General features: G+C 41.2%; 1 protein-coding gene across 2 annotated transcripts in view; it reads left to right on the top strand.

The window, feature by feature from the left end:
- The first annotated feature begins 1,857 nt into the window (after positions 1-1,857).
- ASB7 (ankyrin repeat and SOCS box containing 7) overlaps positions 1,858-17,981 on the top strand; it is a 47,509-nt gene continuing 31,385 nt past the window's right edge. Inside the window, exons 1-4 of one of the 2 annotated variants that reach the window (XM_060755670.2) lie at positions 1,858-2,006; positions 8,077-8,165; positions 12,948-13,059; positions 17,188-17,416. In XM_060755670.2, coding sequence (XP_060611653.1) covers positions 13,006-13,059; positions 17,188-17,416 — 283 coding nt within the window. In that variant the 5' untranslated portion in view covers positions 1,858-2,006; positions 8,077-8,165; positions 12,948-13,005. Of the gene's footprint in view, positions 2,007-8,076; positions 8,166-12,943; positions 13,060-17,187; positions 17,417-17,981 lie in introns of both variants that reach the window. The other variant, XM_060755669.2, reaches the window with a different exon arrangement.

The raw sequence follows: 17,981 nt of genomic DNA, 5'->3' as shown, positions 1-17,981 counted from the left end.
GTGGCTCTTAATGAGACATGCCACATCACCACGGGGTGTCTGCGCCCTACACCACTGGAGAAATTACACTGTCTAGCTGGTATTGCACCACCTGACATCCGCCAGGAAGTAGCAGCCAATAGTGAAAGGACCAAGGCAGAGACATCTCCAGCTCATCCCCTGTTTGGGTATCAGCCAGCACGTCAACGACTTAAATCTAGAAATAGTTTTCTAAGATCTACAGAGACACTCGCTGGAACACCTCAGCAAGCGAGAGTCCAAAAGTGGCAGGCTCAAACCCAGTACGTCAACCAATGGCTGATACCAAATGAGAGACTTCCCCCTGGGCACACAGAAGACTGGGCGACTTGGAAGGCGCTCTGGCACCACGAGATGCAGAGCCAACCTTCAGAAATGGGGCTACAAAGTGGAATCCTCGACATGCGAGTGAGGAGAAGAGCAAACCACTGACCCCCTGCTGCAATGCAACCTGAGCCCAGCCACATGCACAATGGAGGACCTCCTTGTGGCAACACCAGAGGCACTCCAAGTGGCCAGATACTTGTCAAAGGACATTTAATCAACTACCAAAGTCACAAGTTTTGTATTTAGGTTCTTGTGGGTTTTTTCGAGCTATAGGGCCATGTTCTAGAGGCATTTCTTCGGGAGAGGCCCTTCTCTCCATCCCGCCTGCTTCACAGGTGCGGTTGGCGGGAACGAGAGATAGGGCCTTTTCTGTGGTGGCCCCTCGGCTTTGGAATGCCCTCCCTATAGAGATAAGATCAGCCTCTTCGCTGATGGTATTTCGTAAAAAACTGAAAACATGGATGTTTGAGCAAGCATTCGGTTAACCCGATGCAAGGAAATTCTTGACCTAGGACCGGCAATTACTGACAATGAAATAGGATCATGATTAAATTAAGAGACGCATTGGTCTGTATTGGTGGCCCAATACTGTGAAGTGTATATGTATATGTTTTATATTTTTAATTGGAATATTGTTGTTTTAATGTTGTTGTAAACCGCAATGAGTCGCCGTTTTAGGCTGAGATATTAGCGGTATACAAGCGTACTAAATAAATAAATAAATTTCTCCTGACGTTTCGCCTGCATCTATGGCAAGCATCCTCAGAGGTAGTGAGGTCTGTTGGAATTAGGACAATGGGTTTATATATCTGTGGAATGGCTGGGGTGGGGCAAAGAGCTTTTCTCTGCTGGAGCTAGGTGTGAATGTTTCAACTGACCGCCTTCATTAGCATTTGAAGGCCTGCCTGAGCCTGGGAAAATCTCTTGATGGGAGGTGTTAATCTGTGCCTGGTTGTTTCCTCTCTGTTGTTTTGCTGTTGTAATTTTAGAGTTTTTTTAATACTGGTAGCCAGATTTTGTTCATTTTCATGGTCTCTTCCTTTCTGTTGAAATTGTCCACATGCTTGTGGATTTCAATGGCTTCTCTGTGTAGTCTGACATGGTGGTTGTTGGTGTGGTCCAGCATTTCTGTGTTCTCAAATAATATGGCTGACTTATCTGGTTGAAGTAGTCTGCAGTTTTGTATTTGTCTGTTTGTTTGCTTTGTTCTGTTAGAAATGTAATATAATGGACTGGTTGCTCTGACAGGACAAATAAATAAATAAATAAAAACCAAGAGTTTTTGAAAGTGGTGTCGCTTTGATGCCGGAAATGTGCAGAAACGTGTTGCTGTAAGATTTGTCACCCTCTTAGAGGTTGTGAAGGAGCAGAAAGGAGGAAAAAAAGTGGTCGAGGCGTTTGGGACGCTGGCGCCGTCCAATGGCGTGACGGCGCGAGGCGGGAGGCGGGCGCGGATTGGCTGGGAGAGGAGGTCAGGCCCTGCCCGGTGACCCCGGGCGAAAAGAGAGACAGGAAGGAAGCAGAAGGAAGGAGGTAGCAGCAGCAGCGGCGGCGTCTTCTCCTTCTTCTCCTCGCCTTCTCCAGCCAGGCGTCTCCTCCCGGGTCCCTTCTCTGCCTTCTGAATGAGGAAGAGGTGCCGGGAGAGGGAGGCTGACTGACAGGTAACGGCCGGCGCGGGGGCGGGACTTGGCGGCCCCTCGACCAATCCAGGGAGGAAAAGGCCCCCGACCCGGGCCTCCCGGGCCTCTTCCTTGGTGGTCGCGCACGCCGCCCCCGTGATGCCATTCGATGCCAGGAGTGGGGTCGCCTCTCACGGGATGCCAGGGTGCCTCCCACTTGACCAAGCTGTAGGGTGGGGATTGTTGTGATTATGACCATTATGGCCCCTTCCACACAGCTGAATAGAACCCACATAATTCTGCTTTGAACTGGGTTATATGGAAGTTGGGACTGAGGGCCCTTCCACACAGCCCTCTATCCCAGAATATCAAGGTGGAATATCCCCCATTATCTGAATGTGGGCTCTGATAACCCAGTTCAAAGCAGATATGGTGGGATTGTATGACTTGATATTCTGGGATAGAAGGGCCCTCAGATAACCCTTCCACACAGCCATATAACTCAGGACATCTAGGCAGATCATCCACAATAGCTGGTTTGAACTGGGTTATCTGAGTCCACACTGCCATATAACCCAGTTCAATGTGGATTTTATACAGCTGCGTGGAAGGGTTCTAGGGCCCTTCCACACAGCCCTCTATCCCAGAATATCAAGGCGGAAAATCCCACGTTATCATAGAATCCCACGAACTGGGTTATATGGCAGTGTGGACTCTTATAACCCAGTTCAAAGCAGATATGGTGGGATTCTATGCCTTGATATCCTGGGATGGAAGGGCCCTCAGATAACCCAGGCCCCTTCCACACAGCCGTATAACTCAGGACATCTAGGCAGATCATCCACAATAGCTTCTTTGAACTGGGTTATCTGAGTCCACACTGCCATATAACCCAGTTCAATGTGGATTTTATACATCTGTGTGGAAGGGTTCTAGGGCCCCTCCACACAGCTCTATATCCCAGAATATCAAGGCCCTCAGATAACCCAGGCCTCTTCCACACAACCGTATAACTCAGGACATCAAGGCAGATCATCCACAATAGCTACTTTGAACTGGGTTATCTGAGTCCACACTGCCATATAACCCAGTTCAATGTGGATTTTATACATCTGTGTGGAAGGGTTCTAGGGCCCTTCCACACAGCTCTATATACCAGAATATCAAGGCCCTCAGATAACCCAGGCCCTTTCCACACAGCTATATAACTCAAGACATCCACAATAGCTGGTTTGAACTGGGTTATCTGAGTCCACACTGTCATATAACCCAGTTCAGTGTGGATTTTATACAGCTGCGTGGAAGGGTTCTAAGGCCCTTCCACACAGCCCTGTATCCCAGAATATCAAGTCAGAAAATCCCACATTATCAGAGTGTGGACTCTGATATCCCAGTTCAAAGCAGATATTGTGGGATTGTATGCCTTTATATTCTGGGATAGAAGGGCCCTCAGATAACCCAGGCTACTTCCACACAGCTATATAACTCAGGACATCAAGGCAGATCATCCACCATAGCTGGTTTGAATTGGGTTATTTGAGTCCACACTGCCATATAACCCAGTTCAGTGTGGATTTTATACAGCTGTGTGGAAGGGTTCTAGGGCCCTTCCACGCAACTCTATATCCCAGAATATCAAGGCAGAAAATCCCACATTATCAGAGTGTGGACTCTTATAACCCAGTTCAAAGCAGACATTGTAGGATTGTATGCCTTGATATTCTGGGATAGAAGGGCCCTCAGATAATCTGGCCCCTTCCACACAGCTATATAACTCAGGACATCAAGACAGATCATCCACAATATATTGTCAAAGGCTTTCATTGCCGGAATCAACTGGGTTGTAGGTTTTTTCGGGCTATATGGCCATGGTTCCGGCCCAGCTTATCTATCCGAACGCATCTCTTCCTACGAGCCCTCCAGGAAGTTAAGATCATCTGAGGAGGCCCTGCTCTCGATCCCGTCTGCTTCGCAAGCACGCTTGGCGGGGACGAGGGACAGGGCCTTTTCTGTGGTGGCCCCTCGGCTATGGAACTCCCTGCCTAGGGATATTAGATCAGCCCCCTCCCTCCTGACTTTTCGGAAGAAAGTAAAAACCTGGCTCTTCGAGGAAGCCTTCGGAACCTCGGAATAGATAGTCAAACTTGAGATGGAGAATGACCCAGGAACAGCCAAGACGATGAAATGGATGAGGATTGGAATGAGAGGATATAGCTCTTTTTAAATTGTTATTGCACTGTCTTTTTTGTCTAAATGCACTTAATTGTTTTTGCTGTTGTATTGTATTGATGGCATCGAATTGTGCCGATATGTAGTCGCCTGCGGGCTGAGTCACCTGCGGGCTGATATGGGCAGGATATAAGTGATGTAAATAAATAATAAATAAATGGTCTAGAGGCATTCTCTCCTGACCTTTCGCCTGCATTTATGGCCAGCATCCTCAGAGGTAGTGAGGTCTGTTGGAACGAGGAAAAAGGGTTTATATATCTGTGGAATGACCAGGGTGGGACAAAGAACTCTTGTCTGCTGGAGCTAGGTGTGAATGTTTCAACTGACCACCTTGATTAGCATATAATGGCCTGACAGTGCCTAGAGCAAACCTTTTCTGAGAGGTGATTAGATGTCCTTGTTTGTTTCCTCTCTGTTGTTGTGCTATTGTAATTTTAGAGTTTTTTAATACTGGTAGCCAGATTTTGTTCATTTTCATGGTTTCCTCCTTTCTGTTGAAATTATTATTATTATTAAACTTTATTTGTACCCCGCTAGCATCTCCCGAAGGACTCGATGCGGCTTACAAAGACCAAGGCCTCAACAACAACAACAGACAATAACAATATAATACAAGCAAATTAAAAACATAAGCAATAACAACAACAAAACATTACACTATTACACAATAAAACCAGGGCCGGGCAAATAAAGGGTACAGGTTAAAAGTGCTGGGTGTAAGAGGTGATATGTTGGGATTCTGGGTAAGTGCAATGTGCAGAGAGTCTTAAGCTCTAATAAAGTGTTTCTGGGATGTAGTGCTGGAGGTTATCCTATTCCAGAAAGGCACATCGGAATAGCCAGGTCTTCATGCTTATGGATTTCAATGGCTTCTCTATGTAGTCTGACATGGTGGTTGTGAGATTGGTCCGCATTTCTGTGTTCTCAAATAAAATGCTGTATCCAGGTTGGTTCATCAGGTGCTCTGCTATGGCTGATTTCTCTGGTAGCTTCAGCAGACAAGAGTCCTTTGTCCCACCCTGGTCATTCCACAGATATATAAACCCTTTCACCAGAGAAATCAGCCATAGCAGAGCACCTGATGAACCAACCTGGATACAGCATTTTATTTGAGAACACAGAAATGCTGGACCACTCTCACAACCACCATGTCAGACTACACAGAGAAGCCACTGAAATCCACAAGCATGTGGACAATTTCAAAGGAGGAAGCCATGAAAATGAACAAAATCTGGCTACCAGTATTAAAAAAAACTCTAAAATTACAACAGCACAACAACAACAGAGAGGAAACAAACAAGGACATCTAATCACCTCTCAGAAAAAGTTTGCTCTAGGCACTGTCAGGCCATTATATGCTAATCAAGGTGGTCAGTTGAAACATTCACGCCTAGCTCCAGCAGATAAGAGTCCTTTGTTCCACCCTGGTCATTCCACAGATATATAAACCCTTTTTCCTAGTTCCAACAGACCTCACTACCTCTGAGGATGCTTGCCATAGATGCAGGCAAAACGTCAGGAGAGAACGCCTCTAGACCATGGCCATATAGCCCGAAAAAACCTACAACAACCCATCCACAGTAGCTTCTTTGAACTGGGTTATCTGAGTCCACACTGCCATATAACCCAGTTCAGTGTGGATTTTATACAGCTGTGTGGAAGGGTTCTAGGGCCCTTCCACACAGCTCTATATCCCAGAATACCAAGGCAGAAAATCCCCCATTATCTGAATGTGGACTGAGATAACCCAGTTCAAAGCAGATATGGTGGGATTCTATGCCTTTATATTCTGGGATAGAGAATGTGGAAGGGCCCTCAGATAACCCAGCCCCCTTCCACACAGCTATATAACTCAGGACATCTAGGCAGATCATCCACAATTAGCTTCTTTGAACTCGGTTATCTGAGTCCACACTACCATATAACCCCAGTTCAGTGTGGATTTTATCCAGCTGTGTGGAAAGGTTCTAGGGCTCTTCCGCACAGCTCTATATCCCAGAATATCAAGGCAGAAAATTCCCCATTATCTCGAATGTGGACTGAGATAACCCAGTTCAAAGCAGATATGGTGGGATTGTATACCTTTATATTCTGGGATAGAGGGCTGTGGGGAAGGGCCCTCAGATAACCCAGGCCCCTTCCACACAGCTATATAACTCAAGACATCAAGGCAGATCATGCACAATAGCAGGTTTGAACTGGTTTGTCTGAGTCCACACTGCCATATAACCCAGTTCAGTGTGGATTTTATACAGCTGTGTGGAAGGCTTCTAGGGCCCTTCCACACAACTCTATATTCCAGAATATCAAGGCAGAACCCCATTATCTGAATGTGGACTAAGTTAACCCAGTTCAAAGCAGATCTGGTGGGATTTTCTGCCTTGATATTCTGTGATAATAGGGCTGTGGGGAAGGGCCTTCAGAATCCCTCCAGGCAGGCCTTCTATCACAGGATCTGATCCCAGGTTTTCTGTTTATCCCAGATTATCTGGCAGTTCAGACTCAGATAACCCAGGCCTCTTCCTCAAGGCAGATAATCCACAATATCTTCTTTGAACTGGGTTATCTGAGGGCCCTTCCACACAAGCCTATATCCCCGAATATCAAGGCAGGAAATCCCATATTATCTGTGTGTGAGTCTGCACTGCCATATAATCCACTTCAGATCAGATAATCTGGATTTTAAATGTTAGTGTAGAAGGGGCCATAGTCTTAAAGGTCTTTTGCCTGTTCTGTCAAAGAGGAATGGCACCTCATTAAGTTACAGCTCCCATTTTCCACGGCATCGATCCACAGTAATCAAGATGGGATCAAACTGCATTCATTCTACAGTGTAGACAGTGCCCATGAGAATGTAGCTGTGTGTGTTCACAAAGACCGTATCGCCTCCAGGTGAAACGTCCCCTTGATTTCCCCGATTTCTAGCATTGCTTAGAGTGAGATTTCAAAAGTAATTCACATCCAGAACTCTTTGGGTGCATCTACATTGTAGAATTGACACCACTTCAGCTGCCATGGTTCGATGCTCTGGAATAACGGGAGCTGTAGTTTTGCAAAATATTTTGCTTTCTTTAATACTTCAGTTTAATTTTTTTTCAGAATTCTGGAAAGCAGATTATCCTTTTCTCCTGCTCCTAGCAAAAGAATTAACCTTCTGGTATTCTTTTTGGTTTTGGTCTGACTTGAGTCCTGCTGAGATCTATACATCTCGGTACATTTGAAACCAAGAGATTTAGTCTGTGCGGGGTCCTCCCACACATGCCTGTATCCCAGAATATTAAGGCAGAAAATACCGCATTATCTGCTTTGCACTGGAATATATGACAGTGTGGACTCAGATAATCCAGTTCAAAGCAGATATTGTGGAATTTTCTGCCTTGATATTCTGGATATAGTGCTGTGTGAAGGGCCCTGGATTACACTTTTTCACCAACCATGCTAGATAGGATATATAATGCAACCTTCATATCATGGTGGATTGGTTTCTAAACTTACCATAGAAATGTGACATGGTAAATAATATGGAAAGAATTGAAATGAATAACTTTGAAGAGAAGCACACAATGGAATTGTGCTGGAGGACCTAGAAAATACCTAGAAAGAATACTTAGCTCTCTGGCATTTCTAGGTTTTCCAGCAAAATTATTCGGCCAATTTCCAACAAAAAGCATATTCTTAAAATTGTGAAGGGTGACTAAGAATAATTTTTTTTGACATGGGTAAGGGAAACTGCCAGTATCAGGCCTACAAATACAGGGTCAAATTGGTAAACTGCCTTGACCTCCTGGGTGGAAGATTGCAATTAATTTCAATGAATCAGCCAAGAGGTAAAGAAATTATCTTGTTCCAAATGCAAACCTAGCTCTTCTGCTTGTCATTCCAGGCTCATGCTGCTGCAGAAGAAGTGTGCACATTTGGAATCCAAAATAAAAGTCAAGAGGCGAAGATATAATGAGAGAACCTTGTATACAGGTGACAGTCTGAAATCTCAGCTTGTTTTTATGATTATACAGATTCTGACAGTATGATAGAAAAATGTTGGTGGTTGTAGTTGGGGTAGTGGGTTTTTTTCACATGGTCCTGAAATTGTGCATGTGAAGAAAGGTATTGCAAACTGATGCCATGCACATTTATGGAACTTAAAATCTTAATATGTGATGCTTTTAGGGGAAAGTGTTGTGAAAATTTATTTTGTTGTCTTTTTATATGCTTATGTAGATTGTATTTTATGTGTGCTGCACTTTGGAGTGCTTTTGTGAACTACTCCAAGTCCTTTTGGGGAGATGGGTTCAGGATATCAATAAAGTATGATTATTATATTTATTTATATCCTGCTTTATCTCCCCAAAGGGGACTCAAAGCAGCTTGACATAAAACCATTAGTATACAATACTACTAAGTATACAATTTACTAAGAAGTAAACACTTCTGATTTTCATAAGACTCAATACGAGTACATAGATATTTTGTGACCTTCTTATAGAAAGGGTCTTTATATACTTCCCAATTACTTGTAGCTTGCTGAGAAGGGAAAGGCTGGCTTGGCTAAAAGCGTCCAGGTTAATCACTTGAGCATATCTTTGCTTCTTAAAATTCATGAACTAGTCATTGGACGCCAATACCTGATGTTCAATGTGCTTTTTGATATACTGTACATATACAATTTTGGATAGAGTGTGCATTGAACTCTGCTGATCTATTGTAACAAAAGAGCCAAATGTTCATGAAGACTCGGTATGGGTTCAAAACTTTGGTATTACAAGAATTTGAAAATACGTTGCTGGCAAAAAGATTAACTAATTAAATAGTGAAAGTAGAATGTATTTACATTAATGTTACTTAGTTTGATTGACATTAGTATAATTTTAAAGGTTTATTGTTTTTAGTGTCGATATTTATCCTTAAAACTAAAAATTCAAGTGCTTGCACTGTTTGTGTTGCAACGTTATGAAATATTGGCCTTTTAGAAGAATATGTCTCCAAATCTTCACATTTGTATCATTGTTAAACATTGTATACATAAAATTATACACGGGATTTTGCATATGAAAAAGGCCAGGTTCATGTAGCTAAAATGGAACATTGCATCTACAGTCCAAAGGTCAAAAATATGAATCCTGAGGCATAAGAAATGTCTGACCCTCCAGATATTGTTGGATCGCAAATCCCATGAGTGCTCACCAGTGGCAGTTCTGGTTATGTTGATGGGATTTGCAGTGCAACATAATCTGCAGAGCCACAAGTTCCCCATCTCCAAATTAAAGCTATACTTCACTTTACAAAATCGTTGGCATAGAGCCTCCTTTGTATGGTCTTTTTTAAAGCCACCCAGCTCCCATTTTTCCTCTTTGAGGCCTATCTACCTGTAATTTTTCACCAATTTCCACATTGGTAAGGTGGTGAAGGAGGGCAGGAAAAACAGATTTCTGTGTTATGTAATAAACAATGCAATAAGGCTTTTTGCTGGGAAAATGTGGGATTTTTTCTAGTTGATCCTACTGAAACCAGGTGTGCATGCCTACTTCAGGGAGGATAAGCAGCACCAGCCTCCAGAATCCCTTGTTGATCATATGCAAACAACAAAACAGACATAACACATGGGAAAACAGATAAGCCTGCTTTGCCATCAATCGTCGGGATGTTTCAGAGATAGCGATCTGTAGATCTGGCCACCAGAATTGAAATTGTGTTCATGGACACATCCACATAGGTCATTTAAGTATACCCATAGTTTCTTAGTATCCTGTTCAGTAGAAAAGGAGTCTTTGTATGCGGAAACTAGAATCCAGGGCACCTTGTGCAGACACTTTTCTGGCATCAATTTAAACAGTTGAAGGAAGATGTTTCAAAGTGTACAGTCAGCTCTCAGTGAACTAAACATTCAAATTTTGATGGGCAACCTTTTGAGAAGGTGTGTCAAAATTTGCCAAAAACCTGAGCATAACTTGAGTGGAGTGTCACTTCAAGAATAAATAATAATAATAATAATAATAATAATAATACTTTATTTGTACCCCGCTACCATCTCACCAAGGGACTCGTTACGGCTTACATGAGGCCGAGCCCACAATACAACAGTAAAAACAATAACAACAGTAATACAAAAAATAAATAAAACTCATAAGCAGAAAATAAGCAATAAACGTTAACAATAACACAACGACGTTTAAAAACCTATGGCTGGGCCAAATGTAATTAAAATTTTAAAAATAATGCTAAGCATGACAGGTGAAATATAACTAGGATAGAATTTTCGAAGAGGGATGGGCCGTGCAGACAATCCTAGATCACTAATAAAGTGCATTTAGGGACATATTGCTGGGAGTTTCCTTAAAAAACCCATAATTTTGCAATATTTATAGTTTAAATAAGAAAAATGTATAATCCATGCTGAGTTATGGAGTGGACAATGCTCAAACGTGCATATGTTAAATTTGTAGAGCCTTTTACAAATTTAAGGATGGAATTAGATTGGCTCTTATAAGGTGTATTTCTCTGTATGTGGCCACATGTGTCTGCGTGTCATCAAAAATAGCTATGCGTGTCAGTGCTGACACGTGTGTCACTATCATGGATTTATACACTCCATAGATTATGGTATCCTTGGGTGAAGGGTGTCCTAGAACCATTTTTAATGCCATTCTATATTATGGGACTTTAGCATCCACGGATTTTGATATCTTTTTTTTTTGGGGGGGGGGGGGGCTTATAGTGTCCAGAGGACACTAAAGGCCCTCTTTATATGCCAATAATATGCTTAGTGGTTTTCAGTCTTCATCTTGTTCACGAAAATTTTGCTCATTGTTGAAATGTAGCCACTTTCTGAATGCAATAGCACAAGTGCCATTCAGTATTCCATAGCAACGCTAAGCACAATGATCTAGTATTTTTCACTCCCCATCTTGTCTTTAGCTGAAATTATTAAGTCAATAATCTTTTTAAAATGTATGTAAAATGCTGCTTGATTGGGACAGAAATTTTGCATTTACATTACAGGGAATATTGTAATATTAACAAATAGGCTATTTATGGGGGGGGGGGTTGCAACATTGCATTGTGACATGATCATCTGTTCTCTTGTCAGAAAACACAAAATTAATGCTTGTCACAACCAGTTTATAGCACCTAACTGTTTCTTAATTGCCTGTCTATTTGTGTACATCAGTGAATTATGTGAATAAAACAAAAGGCTGTGCTCAAATAGCAAGACACTTGGTAAAGAATTATAGCCCAACAGAGAACATGCATCGCAGTCACCAGTTCAATAGCTTGCATCAGCAAACAGTGCAGAAAGATTCTTGCCTGAAATTGTGGGGAGTGGTCACTTGCTAGACATAATTGTTTGAAATGCTGAGACAGCATTATTTGTTGACAGTTTGTTTTTTAAAAAATCTGTGAGCAGTTATAGACATCATGCTCTGTGAAAAGCATATAAGCACATTTTGTGGTATATGTTTTTCATTTTCTGAGGCTTTATGCTGGAAGCAATAGCCAAGCATTATTTCAAAGCCCTCCTATTTCAGAGGAGGTAAAGTAAAAGTAAAAGCAGGCTGGAAAAGCAGACTACGTCATATGCAAGGTAAAAGAGGGCAATTTTTTCTTATCCCCAATAATCATTGGCCAGATTAAAGTGCTGTTAGGGTTAAGCATTATTGCTGTCAAGTTCTACAGGGAACATAGTGTTCAGAATACAATGTTATTGGGAGACCTGGTTTGGAATATGTACAGAGATCCCCACATATAAATATGTTCATGGCACTAAGTGCCATCTTGTGACTTGAGTGTTAATAAGGCCATCAAGATGAACAAGGCTACAATGTTGAAAATGCATGATATATAGAAGAAACTAGAGAAAGAATATTTCTTACCCAGGTAGCTTTTGAGCTCTGGCCATATTTGGTAGGGCATAATGGATGGGCCATTGTTCAGCTGCCATTTGCACCCAAAGGACATGTTTGTTTATTGTATTTTATGCCTTATGTTTTGTTTTTTGTTTTTGATTTTATTTTATTATAATGCACTATTGGGCATGGCCTCATGCAAGCCACCCCAAGTCCCCATTGGGGAGATGGTGGCGGGGTAGAAATAAAGATAATAATAATAATAATAATAATAATAATAATAATATAATTATATTATTATTATTATTACTATTATTATTATTATTAGGGATTTAGTGGTGTTGAGGCACAAACACTGTCAAGGATGAGAAAAAGGGTGAGGTGTTTGCCTTTTTTTTGGTTTTTGACAATCCTATTCTAAATCAAGGACCCCCGGTGGTGCAGCAGGTTAACTCCTGAGCTACTGAATTTGCTGACTAAAAGGTTGGTGGTTCAAATCTGTGGAGTGGGGTAAGCTCATGCTATTAGCCCCAGCTCCTGCCAACCTAGCAGTTCAAAAACATGCAAATGTGGGTAGATGACTAGGGTCCACTTCAGCAGGAAGGTAACAGCACTCCATGCTAGCCACATGACCTTGGAGGCGTCTATGGACAACACCAGCTCTTCAGCTTAGAATTGGATATGAGTACCACCTCCCAGAGCTGGATACAACAAGACTTATTATCAGGGGAACCCTTTACCTATCCTACATCATGACTTAACTACGTTAACATCTCTGTAGGCCCTTCCTCCATAACTCAGATTACTTTTTAATCAGACACGTGATACTCGCTGTCTTTGTGTCATTTGTGACTGAATTAACATATGTTCCTTGTTTTGTTCTTCCCACCTGTTTTTGCTTTGGTTTAGCAAGACTGCATTCTTCATTTCAAGACAAGACTGCATGACATGTCATACCCGTGAACAGGGTTATGTATAATGAAGATGGGAACCAAGACTTACAAAAAGTGACCTCTGCCTATAAGGTATATTTGCTTCATTTGATGAGATATATTTATCCCCTTTCTTGGATAAAGCTCTCTTTTCGAAGTTTCCAAGGTGGAAGGCATTTGGGACTTTCTTATTTAGTGACTCATCCAGTGTTGGCCATAGATGTCCTGGTGTTTAAAGAAAACCATAAGAAAATAGCACTGATTTTTACACAGTCTCTGCTCACACGACGAAACAAGTACCATATATACTCGAGTATAAGCTGACCCGAATATAAGCCGAGGCACCTAATTTTACCACAAAAAACTGAGAAAACAGATTGACTCGAGTATAAGCCGAGGGTGGGAATTGCAGCAGCTACTGGTAAATTGCAAAATAAAAAACGATACCAATTAAATTACATTAATTGAGGAATCAGTAGGTTATATATTTTTGAATATTTACAAAAATGGTAATTTAAGATAAGACTGTCCAACTCTGATTAAATTATTATTTACCTTCTTCAATGTAAATTTGCTTACATATCCTTCCAATAATAATAAAGAGAGTAACTTAAAAAATGTAATAACAACAACAATAATAAAAAGAGTAAAATAATGAATGTAGCAATAGCAACAATTATACAGTGAAATATAGGCAGTGCAGTGAATCACAATGGATTATAGGAATCGGAACAACGGATGACGAACTTGGATTATGATTTTAGTTATGATACGCTATTGAATTGTTATTGATGCTATAGATGGTCACTGATGGTAATTGCCTAGTGTGTTAATGTGTCAATTGTTTTTAAATGGCTGTATGTGTTGCATTGAATTTTTGCCGCTTCTTATTGTTAACCGCTCTGAGTCGCCTAATTGGCTGAGAAGAGCGGTATACAAGTAAAGTAAGTAAATAAATAAATAATAAATGTATAATAATGGAGTAAAATAATAAATGTAATAATAATAAATAGAATAAAATAATAAATGAAATAACAACAACAACAACAGAGTAAAATAATAAATAACCTTGACTAGCGTATAAGCCGAGGGGGACTTTTTCAACCTAAAAAAGGCTGAAAAAACTTATACTCAAGTATATACAGTATTTTCTAGTTATTGAGCTTAAATAAACCCCCTATTTTTCTGGAGAAATTTTAAAAGGTTTTAAACATTAAAAATGAAACTCCAAATGTTGCTTGCTCTTCTTCCCAGCAATCACTGCACTGGATATGGCTAGCCATTAGCCAGAAATACACACTTTCTCTGTGTGTAACAATAATACATTTATTTACGTCAGTGACCAGCACCAAGAAATGTACAAACGTCAGAATAAGAACATATACATTTAGGCATTAGGAAACAATGTCAAAAAACAAAGTTAGAATCCAGTATTGAATATGATAGTTAAACAGTATTAAACATTTATATGCTAAAATGACAATGGTAAAAAGTGAGGTAAATGTTAAAACCTTCTAAGAGTGTGACAGCATCTTGCGACGACAAGCTGTTGCTGCTGCAAAAAAGTTAGCAACTTTAGCAGTAATTTTGGGGTGTTGATCAGCCAAAAGATAATCAACATAAAACCTTACAGATCTCCCTCGTAAACTTTCTAAAATAGGATTATAAAATGTTTACGAAGGTCTTGGTAAAAAGAGCAGTGCAACAACATGTGCTCTACAGTTTCCACTGCCTCAGCCTCACAGGTACATAGGCCAGTGATGGGCAACCTTTTGAGCTTGGTGTGTCAAAATTTGCCAAAAACCTGAGCATAACTTAGGTGGGGTGTCAACTTTGAGAAAAAAAAACCCCATAATTTTGCAATATTTACAGTTTAAATAAGAAAAATGTATATTCCATGCTGAGTTATGGAGTGGACAATGCTCAAACGTGCAGATGTTAAATTTGTAGAGCCTTTTACAAATGAAAGGATGGAATTAGATTGGCTCTTATAAGGTGTACTTCTCTGCATGCGGCTGCATGTCAGCAAAAATAGCCATGCGTGTCAGTGCTGACACGCGTGTCATAGGTTCACCATCACGGACATAGGCGTTCATCGTATGGTACTTTGTTATATCTTCTCTCCAGTACAGCAGAAGGGAGCACATTGAATTTATCAATATTTCTTTAAAGCTTCTGTTTTTTAAAATCATTTCCCACACATGTTAGTTTTTCCTCTTACTTATTGAATTCAAAGGGAAGGATCCAGCTCCCTCCTGTTTTCTTTCATATATTTGGAACATGTGGGAAGTGAAGCTGCCTGTACTCTGATCAGATTCAAATGAATGCATTGCATATATTGAAAAATGAGAAACTCAAGCTGGTCTAATTGTTTGGATGGTCTTTGACTAGCATCCTGTTGGTGACACCCGCAAGCATATTTGAAAGTTACTACTTTCTTGGTTGTTAGGGAGGAAGTCATTCCCTCCCTCTTATGAGCCTCCCCCTCCAGTGCATGTTTTGCTGAAAGGAAGCACCCCTCCCTTGGCATTGACATTGATCTTTGAACAGTTTCATTTCAAATGAGACAAATTCTGTTTCAGTGTTTCATTTTAAGCTTTTTCTTACTTCAAATGGGATGTTTGAGACAACAATTTTGAAAAGTTCGATTATTGCTGCAGTGTGACCTTGCAGCTATTATAAGAACAGAATCTTATCTGGTTTGAGCTTTTTCAACAACTAGCTCAGTACCAAGTGATGCCCGAGTTAAGAATTTTGTAATGCTGTTTATTAGAAGTAGTCATTTGGTTTTGGATTTTACGAACGGCTTTATTAGAAAATGCATAATGATGTGGGTAAATTACAACTCCCTTCATCCCAGGTCAATACCCCCTCCCCCCAACCCCATCAGTATTTTGTGTTGGTTTTGGGGAATCTGCATGCCAAGTTTGGTCCAGATATGTTATTGGAGGGAGTCACAGGACCATCTGGATGTGGGAGCCATCTTGGAAATTGCATACAAACATAGCTAGATAGGTACATACAAACATATTTTCACTTTTACTATGAATAATGTAGAAATAATACAAAATATCAATATTATAGACACAGTATAGATATAGATAATATACATACAGTTAGATAATCTAATAACTCTAATAAAATAATATATCTATATATATATAAATGCTCTGTGTGTAATGAGTACCTTAAAAACAAAAAAAACCTATGGGGCCAAATGACCCCAAATTTGGCAACAAAACTCCTCACAATCCAAGGAGTGACCATCACTAAACCACCCCCCCCCCCACAAAAACACCTTTAAATTCAAAAAAGGAAGAAGACAACACACCTCCCCTATCCCCCCTCGCGCTGAGGACACAGAATAAGGATTCCGAAGCAGCAGCAGCAGCAATTGCCCCTAACTAACACTAAGGCAAGGGATCAAAGGGCTGAGGAGGAGGAGAAGGGGGGGGGGGAGAAAAAAGAGGGAGGCAGGCCACACTCTGTGCACACACTCTGACTCCCCCCACACACTCCCACAGCACAAGGGAAGGAGGAAGATGCCATGATGGGGGTAATAGGGACACACAAAACTGACATTGCTTAGAAAGGAGCCCCAAAGACTATCCAGCCCAACCTCATTTGGCAGTAAAGGAAGACATCATCAAAGCCCTTACAATATATGGCCAACCAGTTGGAAGGGAGCCCTAAAGGCCATCCAGTCCAACCCCCTCCCTTCCTCCCTTTCTCTACTTCCCTCCCTTCTCCTTCCTTTACTTCTTTCCCTCCCTTTCTCTCCTTCCTCCCTCCCTGCCTTTACTTTTCTCCCTCACTTCTCTCTCCCTCCCTTTCCTTCCCTCCCTTTCTTTCCTTCCCTCCCTCCCTTTCTTTCCTTCCTTTTTCTCCTCCCCTCACCAGCTTCATCCTCCTTTATTAAATCTACAGTGTAGATGCACCCAAAGTCACCCCTTCCACACTGCCATGTAAAATCCAGATTATCTACTTAGGACCGGATTATATGGCAGTGTAGACACACGCACATATATATGGTGTGGCCTCATGTAAGCCGCACCGAGTCCCCCTGGGGGAGATGGAGCGGGATATAAATAATAATAATAATAATTATTATTATTATTATTATTATTATTGAGAGTTGGGCTTTTTTGTTACCTCCCCCTCTTTCTAATTTGTATTTCATCAGTTTAAGGTGACCTGTGAGACTTTATGATCCTTCTTTAGGAGGCAGATTCTGAAAGGATGTTACATCACCACTGCCGGAGGAACCCTGAGCTACAGGAAGAGCTGCAGATTCAGGCTGCGGTGGCCGCTGGGGATGTCCATACTGTCCGCAAGATGCTAGAGCAGGGCTATTCCCCAAATGGTCGAGATGCCAACGGGTGGACCTTGCTTCACTTCTCGGCAGCAAGAGGGAAAGAAAGATGTGTTCGTGTGTTCCTTGAACATGGAGGTTAGTTCACTTAGAAGGAACTTACAGCTGTCTGGACAAACATAGAAAGCTTTTTTATGTTTCAAGTCTTCTCTTTGATTTCTTTTTCCTTTTATTGTGACACCGTCTCTTTTTTGCAGTTGGCTCCAGACTATTATCTAGTAAATTAGGAACTCATTTTTTTCTTCTTCAAAGCCTGGGAAATAGTTAAAAACAAATCAAAGCATGTTATGCAATTTTAAAGTCTAACACACGGTGGCAACCTTTCGATAAGTACCTTAATTTAACTTCTAAAATGCACTTTGTCCCTCTATATCAGTGGTTCTCACCTCCCCAGATGTTTTTGGCCCACAACTCCCAGAAATCCCAGCCAGTTTACCAGCTGTTAGGATTTCTGGGAGTTGAAGACCAAAAACACCTGGGGACCCCAGGTTGAGAACCACTGTTCTCTATAAATATCTCTAACAATGGGATGCATCTTAGAATGGCATGTATGTCTTATATATTTTGTTGTTGTTGGTACTGAAATTAGGGTGTGTCTTACAATCGATGGCTTTTTACAATTGAAAAAATACAGTATTTCTGA

The sequence above is a fragment of the Anolis sagrei genome, chromosome 9, assembly GCF_037176765.1.
Source record: "Anolis sagrei isolate rAnoSag1 chromosome 9, rAnoSag1.mat, whole genome shotgun sequence".
Lineage (NCBI taxonomy): Eukaryota > Metazoa > Chordata > Lepidosauria > Squamata > Dactyloidae > Anolis > Anolis sagrei.
Note: the sequence above shows the minus strand (reverse complement) of the source record. Positions and strands in the feature narration are given on the sequence as shown.